The sequence below is a fragment of the Budorcas taxicolor genome, chromosome 20 (genome assembly GCF_023091745.1).
Source record: "Budorcas taxicolor isolate Tak-1 chromosome 20, Takin1.1, whole genome shotgun sequence".
Classification (NCBI taxonomy): domain Eukaryota; kingdom Metazoa; phylum Chordata; class Mammalia; order Artiodactyla; family Bovidae; genus Budorcas; species Budorcas taxicolor.
Window position 1 is genome coordinate 11,718,591 of NC_068929.1, and position 8,292 is coordinate 11,726,882.

General features: G+C 40.1%; 1 protein-coding gene across 2 annotated transcripts; it reads right to left on the reverse strand.

The window, feature by feature from the left end:
• On the reverse strand, positions 1–6,511 carry BTF3 (basic transcription factor 3). 2 transcript variants are annotated; one of them, XM_052659079.1, is made up of 6 exons: positions 6,380–6,511; positions 5,731–5,799; positions 2,838–2,951; positions 2,330–2,531; positions 1,211–1,267; positions 1–303 (listed from the first exon to the last, which is right to left on the reverse strand). In XM_052659079.1, exons 2-6 carry the CDS (start codon positions 5,797–5,799, stop codon positions 257–259), a joined length of 489 nt encoding a protein of 162 aa, XP_052515039.1. In that variant the 5' UTR covers positions 6,380–6,511; the 3' UTR covers positions 1–256. The 2 variants fall into 2 exon arrangements, with proteins under 2 accessions (XP_052515039.1, XP_052515038.1); XM_052659078.1 differs by lacking the exon at positions 6,380–6,511 and adding an exon at positions 6,142–6,352.
• Between the last annotated feature and the right edge of the window lie 1,781 nt (positions 6,512–8,292).

The window sequence follows — 8,292 nt, forward strand, 5'->3', positions numbered from 1 at the left end:
TACTAGGCAAAGAATTTTATTTATCTTTGTCTCAAACTTTATTCTTAGGCTTCTTCAGCTTCATTAGCTGCAAAGAATGAATTGTATATAAGCAAAAACTGAAAAGAGCTGCAGTGTCCAGGGGCTTAGGCTTAAAAATATTGGAGATCTAGATTTTATCAGACCCATAAACACAATTTTAAAAAGCAGTCATAATATAAAACAGCAGCTCCCAGTAACTTCTTCAAGAGTTATCTTCTTCAGAAGTTAACTCAGTTCAGTTTGCTTCATTCTTGGAAGCCTCATCAAAATTCTCCACAAGATCTAGGAAAAGGAAAAGAAAAAAAGAGAAACTCAGGAAAAAAGCCAAGTCTTCAAAAATAATCATCAGTTGTTAAAAAAGGAGATAGAGAAATGCAGTCAAAATATATCCTACAGTTAAAATTAGGATATATATTAAGACATTTTTTAATTTCCAATGAAGCCACTAACCATTCGATATATTTTGAAGTGTATAATTGAAGCGTATACAATTAACACAAGGAAAAGAGAGAGATATTAATTTTCAGTGATACAACTACTATGCTTAAAGAATATATATGCCCTCCCCATTCCCACTCCACTCTAAGAATTACAGCTTAGCAATGTAATGTATTAGTCATGTTAGGGCACAAACAAAGAATACCACTACACAATGTGACATTTTCCTGGATACCTCAGGACACCTGTCTATGCAAAGTAGTATTTCTGAGTCTAGGCAATCTACTGTCCAATAATTGTTTCACAACAAAATAAATTATCCAGGGTAATTAAATTAGCCAGGATAGAAAAATGCCTCACTATTGCCAAACAAGTTTTTCTGCTGATTTTAGAGTGATTATATACCAAGATATTTCTACAACTTCTTCATGCCATCTCATACATCTATGGATCTCATACGTCAGTGGGAAACAGGTGATTTGTGGTCTACAAGTAGCTATTATACTGAGGTTACAACATACATACCTATTAACTCAATATTTAAGGTTAGATACCTTCCTAGCATTCCAAACAGAAAAACCAAGCCTAGAAACCTAACCTCCAACTGAATACCACTGTTTTTTTTCTCCTTCTCCCTTTGCCCCACTTTACGCTATGACCCGCCTCCCCAGGTAATCTTTCCTATGGTGCAAAGATTCTTCATTCTCCCTTGCTAAGATTCTCTAATTTAACCACAAGTAAAGGTTCCTACCTGGAACTTCATCATCATCCTCCTCTCCAGTGGCAAGTGGTGCTTTTCCATCCACAGCTGGGAAAGAAAACGTGAGTTCAATAAACATTAACCAAGAGAACAAAAGATGAAAGGTCAAACGCTGTTACGACTTAGGTTTACGGTGACATGTGGGATTTCATCTATAATACTAGCAATAACAGGATAGTCTGATGTCCACAAATAAGCAAGAATACTAGTACCAGCAAACACGCCAAATTCCAAACCCATCCTTTCAATCCTGCTGACCTACCACAGGGTAAAGGTAAATCCACATACCAAAAAACCTTTACTGAAGTGAAAATTAACAAACCAAAAAACTAAACGTGCCTTTGACTGATAAGCCTCCACTTTCCTTTTACTACACAAGAGAGTGAACTATACTTGAGAGATGAGACCTCACAGTACTAGCCATGTACAATTTTCCATGGCGTCCTTCAAAAGCCTACCTCTGCTATGAACGCAGGCTTTTTAGCAAGAAAAAACAAGCAAACACACATATAAATTGATTAAAGCAGAGTGAGCAAATGTCAAGAAAAACATGGATGACTAAACAGCAGGTCATATAATAAATCTATCTTGATTCATTATTTCCACTGCTCGAAATTTTAATCAGAGGCCTTCAGCATAAAGTAGCTATCCCCCTTATGTACACCTATTCAACCACACAACATTCTGCTCTAAACAGAATCCTCATTACACCATAATCCAGAATGGTGGCAAGCCAATTCTTCAAGACTATTGGCAATACCAGTTGAATTTGTAAAACTAAAGAATATATTTTAAAATAATCTAAACTGCCATTCATTCTTTAAAAATCCTCATTTCTAGCTAAAAAGGTAAAATTTTTAGTCTCTGATCCAAAAGAGAAAGCTAGTAGAAAAAACATTTCATTTAATCAAGTATAATGATCAAAGCATACTAGATAAACTACTGAACACACTATGAACACTGGCTTAAAATCAATATAAAAACTGATCATCTTTAGAGGAAAGTTTACATTTCCAAATTTAAAGATATTTGTATCTATTTGCATCATAAATTTTAGAACTCTACTGATAAGTCAGTAACCCTAGGCAAAACCGCTACTAGCAAACTCACATTGTTTGGGCAGAGCTTCAGCCAGTCTCCTTAAACTGGTCAGACTGTCGGCACCAAGCTGGTTTAAGATGCTGGGGAGCATTTCTGTCAGTTGCTTTGTCTCAGCGTGGCCCGTAATGGTGAAAGTGTTTGCTGCCAGAGATGCCTGAACTTTAGGGTTGTTAAAGTGGATCACTGTTCCTTGATTTGTGAACATATTCACCTAAAAAGAAAAAAAAAGTTAAATTAGCAACACCCATCAAAATCTCTTTAAAACTGAACACTTTATTAAGCAGAAATCTAAGTAACCTTATTTCACTGTACTGCAGAAGCAAAATTCTGCCAGAAATGGAAAGTACAACCTAATCACTTTACCCTTAGTAGTCTCCCTGATAATTATTAATTGAGTACAAACAAATATTTTAGAGATGAAATTCTCTGCTGGAAGTAGAGTCAAAAGTCATAAATGCACGAACAATAGTTTTTAGCCAAATCTTAATTTTGTGAAGAAATAAAATTTGACACTTACCTCTTCAATACCAGAGATATTGTTTACCCCTAACTTCTTTAAAGAGAACTGAAGTTTTTTGTCATCTGCTGTGGCTGTTCTATGAACCACCTTCTTCTTTCTGCGAGCAGTTCCCTATTGGAGGGAGAAAAATACAGCACATGTTTATGCCACAAGAGGACCTCTCAATCTGTGTTAAGAAAATTACCATAACCACAACCTTTTACACAGTGAGTAGGCATATTAAGGCACAGATGAAAGCCAAAAGAGGGAAATGAAGAAAACTGCATACAAATCCTTCATAACTTTTACACTTCCAGTTTTGTCAGATATAAAGGAATGATCTTTCCCAAGTTTTACTTTTTTACATTATCTGCTCTAGAAATTATCTGAGGTAGCATGTGCCAACCTTAATTAAGCCTCATTTAGAAATCCATGTTGATAACCATTATTTAACCTTTTGTTTTTATATTAAAGAAAAACCAACATTCATTAATATTCACAGGCAAGATCTTAAAAGACACAAGTCTATATACAGACTTCTACAGCACCCAAGAGTAAAACCTGAATTTAACTTACCAGGCCCCCTACACAATCTGCCCTGCCCCTACTACGCCACTCTTGACACTGCTACACACACACTACCTCAGCCAAGTAAACCTTCTTGCTGTTCCTTAAACAGGCCAAATATGCAAACAGGAGCCTCTGCATGTACTGCTCCCTCTTGTAACATCTGCACGACTCCCTACCTCACTTCAGATTTCTGCTCTTATGTCACCAAACCTGAGTGGCCTTTCCCAACCAACCAGTGAAAAACAGAAATTCCCACTCTATCTATCCAGGTTTTTCTTCAATCTAGTAGAGTACAGTATCTGAACTCACTGAAGGCAACTTGATGCATGAATAAAATACAGTCTTCAGGAAGACTTGCCTCCTGTGCACTTACGCCCAATCTCCACATCCCCGTCTTCCCAAAATCAAGTCACATCTCTCTGTGCCTCCCCCAAACTGCAGTTAACACCCCCAAACCAAATCACCACGACCTCTGCATGTTGAAAATGCTTCTATTTCACTATGTATATTACACTATGAAAAGTTTCTTACTTTTTTAAAGATGCCTATCCCCACTACTAGGACTGAAGTCCCCCTCTAACGACTTTCAACTTCTTAAATTTTATACTCTCAGGATTGAGCAACAGTAAAGCCTTAAACAAATCATAGTGCACCTGAAGAAAATATCAATAGCTACAAAAAATATGGGTTATGAAACCCCCAAAAAACTTTTAAGAATAAACATTATCTTGAAGTAGTCATGCAGATACCCCGGTTTCCAAAGAATTCTCTCTAAAACACATCTGAAAGAATTACGTAAGATTCTAAAATCAAAACCAGTCCGCATTCTTTATGTTTCACACTCCTGACATTCAATTTTTACTGAAATAATTTATTATCAATGCTCTGACCAGACACTGAAAAAAAGGGCCTTCACAGCATTTACCTAAAAATACCTAATGCTTGCAGATTTCTCTAAAGCAACAGTAACTCATCTAATTTCACATACCAGTTAAGTAGGTTTCTTAAAAAGTGAAGAAAATGTTTCCACATTACAATGATGACAGAAAGAAAACCGACATTAACAATTAAAATTTAATCCTACACCAGCCTTAAGAATCTTCAACTTTCCTTTACCCTAGAGTCTTTCACAAGTTAAAGACTAATGACCAGATTAACAACAACAACAAAAGGCACACAAGCACATTATTCACATGACTCCCCTGAAACCTGCACTAAAAGGAATGATGATTAACAACCTATAAGAGCACCCAAACACTGACCCACAAGGAATCAGTCTTCTTGGCACCTGAAGGTCACATCTAGCTTATAACAATTGCTAAAAAAGAAGAAACACCTACTACTGTTAATGGGTAGCTGCTGATCTTGAAAACCAGCTTTGGGGGAGGGGAGGGGAGGGGAGGGGAGGATCAGGATACTTTCACTATTGGCAAAATCAGGACTTAATAGACTCTACTTGAAGTCAAATGCTTAAAGTGGGAAAAACTAAGAGATAATAAACTTGTAGCATGGAAGCTTTATACAAGTTTTACCAAGTAAAGACATGTTCGGTTTCACCAGGCTACCACATCTTGTTAAGCGCTAGGAATGTGCTAACACAATGCAAAATAAAATTCGGTAGGCCTCTGGTAGAATGGATTTCTTATTTAAGCAAATTAGAGAATCTAAATCTTATCAAGTTCAAAAAAGAATCCCCTTGAAGGGGACCAGCAGCCACCAGGAAAACTCAATTAACCAAAACCTGATCATTTAAAAACCTGCCACTCATCATTCTCATTTCCTCAGTTTTAGTGTAATTAAAAGTAAAAACAGAAAGATACCTACATAGGTAATATTTCCAAATCCAGTCATTGCTCTTGCATCCCTATGCAATGTACCTATAAGAATGACACCTTCAAATACTCCGGAAAATATACAACGACTCTAGATTGCATTTAGCTAAGAAAAGATTACAGAAACGTCTTAATTTACAAGTGACCTGAACTTCCAACTATTAAGTACAATTACCCAGAGCCATTTGAAAAGATAGATGAAACTTAAATTCAGTCAGTTTTAGTTATTAAAAAAAAAAAATCAAGCACCAATTTTACACAACTTAGGTTATAAAGTCAATGACAAAACAAGCCAAGGGTTTAAGGGCCACGTGATGACCTAACTGAAATGATACACAGACTACATTGTATATCTAATTTAATTCCTGCCATTCCCTTCACATGATTTGCTAGTTCGGTGAAATGCCCTCTCGAAACAAAGTGACAAGTCAGTTATATTAGAAATGCAAAGGAGAAAAAACCTAAACCACAAAACTTCAAAAGAAAAACCCCCAACTATTTAAACTTACTTTCCCACCAATGCGCACTTGTGCCTGCAGTTTGGCGAGTTTCTCCTGGTTCATGATAGTTTCTTTCATCTAGAAAAACAGGAAACCCTCAGCGAGGAAAGCTCTAGTTCACTCCAGCATTCCACGCTCGTTATTTCCCAAGACACCAGCAGAATACATGTCCTACACAGGCGGAGGCCTGGATCCCAAACCTACCCCACCCCCCAAGCTCCCGAATTTCAATTTTCGTGGGAGCCCAAAGAGCACCCGCTTTCCCATCCCACTCCCACAACCCCCCAGCTCTTTACAAGCCCAGAGGAAGGGCTCTAATCCGCGCCGGATCGCCCCCCCACCCCCACCCCCGGCCCCGGCCTGGCCTCGGCCTAGCCAGGGCCTGCCCTGCCCGGCCACTCTCCGCAAGCCTCGCGGTACCTGAGGCTCCTGTCCTCGGGTTCCGCCGGGAGGTGGAGGAAGAGATGCCGCCGCCTCGCCCCCAGGGCAGCCGCCCCTGGCCCGACCTCGACCCCGAGAGTCAGCCTGAGTGGGTGCGCCTGTCCGTCGCATCGCCTTCCTCTCCTCAGCCCTGTCCCTCCCTGTCTCGCTCCTTCCGGGAACTTCCCGCCCCCGTTCCCGTCCGCCTCCCACGCCGGCGTCTAGAGCCTTTTTGTACCTTGTTGGAGCGGAAATGGGGCCGCGCGGGGGACTAGGGTTGGCGCTCAGGTGGTCTCGGGCAGACCAGCTGAGGTTAGGCGCACACACGCGGGGACGCAAGATGGCAGCTAGAGGGAGGCCGGAAGTGACGCAACGCCACTTCCTCCAAAAGTCAGGAAACGGACTTCTGCGAGCGCTCAGTGCCTGGCTGCGCACGCGCGGCCTCACGGGGCCGCGTTTGTGACGGTTCCCTGTGCCTCCCTTTCTTCGTCCAGCAATGGCAGGGTTGAGACCGCACGAGAGACTGGGCTGGCAGCACCGCGAGTGGCCCTGGGAAAGGCTGTGGAGGGGCCAGAGAACACGATTCTTTGCATAGTTAGGGTTGAGTAAGTCGCACTGTCTCAGGGCCCCATCCCCAAGTTCTTCAGGCTCAGAAGACAGCGCCTGTTCACGTTTGCGGAAATAAGTGGGGCACCTGGAGTGTGCTCACCTGTTTAGCCAGCTCGCCACTCGCTGGGAGGTGTAGATTGGAGCACTCATCGGAATGTTTTAGAATTTCCTCTTCCGCCCGATTTAATCTTTACTAAGAGCTTTTGTTAAAAAATTAGGCTAATTTAGCTTTCCAAAGTTAGGTTGGTTGCCGGACCATGGTTCAGAATTTCTGGGAAGCGTGTTCAGAAAGCCGACCTGAGTCCCATCTCTCAGCGATTCATTCTGACTGAGGATAGGAGCAGGTAATCTCCAATTCAGCGGGTGGCTAAACACTTGAGATCCGTGAACTTACTTACCTTACTTCTTATGAGTCTTAGATAAAAAGTTGACTACTTGATACCAGTTGACCTGGATTTGACTATTAGCGATTCACAGTTGAACACATTTTACCTTTCTGAACTGAGTGCTTCAGTCAAAGGAGAATTTGTGCCCGGTGTGCTTGGGGAAGTTAAAATTTTCCACACACTAGGACAAGCTCTAAGACAGTCTTAAAACAACCGATATTGAACATGGCAATTTAAATCATAATGATAGCCGATCAGCCTTTTTGTGGTCTTAGCTAGGAAAAGTCTTTGCATATTAGAAATTGAGTCGGAAACCTAAGGTAGAGAAAATATAATTTATATAAAGCAAGAAAACTTGTCTAGGTGCAGATTTCTTTCCAATTAAGATTAACATTTCTGTTTTTGAATACTTATCTAATGTAAATGTGTCAAATTGTAGCGTCTCTGGGGAAAGAACCGATGAGGACCGCAGTGTTGTTTTTTAGGATAGTGTTAACAGTTGATATTTTCTCAAAAAAACAATGTTGCTTCTATTATTAAGTTTACTAAAGAAAAGGGAGTTTGTACTGTTAGGCTCTAGGGGGTCACTATCCTAACAATAAATTCTGACTCTGCTAATATTTACATACTAGTCTTTAAAAGAAATAAGTGAAGAGATTCCTCCCTGACTCCTACCCAGAAAATAGCTACTAAGTTGCCATCTTAGCTCAGTGACGCCAGAAAAGTAACTCACATATTACCTTTTCCTGCGAGCTCCCGATGTTTATGACAAATATGGATTACTGGCTCTCACACTTTATTGCTGAGCTTGAACAAATCTAAGAATCATTTACTGAGCACTCAACCTGGCCGTTGTCAATAGAGTAGGCGAGAAAGGGGAAACCTGCAGTCCTCCTAGGTTTACAGTTTAATCAATGTCCAGAAATTATTCTCATCTCTCAGCTGTGCTTGAGTCAGCTTCAGTAAGAACTAAAATATTTACTTTATGTTTATTTGTTAAGAACCCTGTTCTGACCTATAAGAAGTATAAGGAGTCACTAAGGATAAATGTTCTCATGGTTTTGGTTGCTTCGTTTTCTGGCCCTTGTCTGATAACCACAATGGACTTTTTTTGTTTGTTTGTTTTTATTTTTAAAGTTTCTAAACCTTAAACTCT

Bases quoted from the DNA above. Each gene is read 5' to 3' on its own strand.
- BTF3 (XM_052659078.1), bottom strand. From the start codon at position 6,273: ATGCGACGGACAGGCGCACCCACTCAGGCTGACTCTCGGGGTCGAGGT. The intron at 2,952-5,730 runs GTAAGTTTAAAT...TCCCTCCAATAG, and splicing joins AAGTGCGCATTGGTGGGAAA to GGAACTGCTCGCAGAAAGAA. The intron at 2,532-2,837 runs GTAAGTGTCAAA...TTTTCTTTTTAG, and splicing joins ATATCTCTGGTATTGAAGAG to GTGAATATGTTCACAAATCA.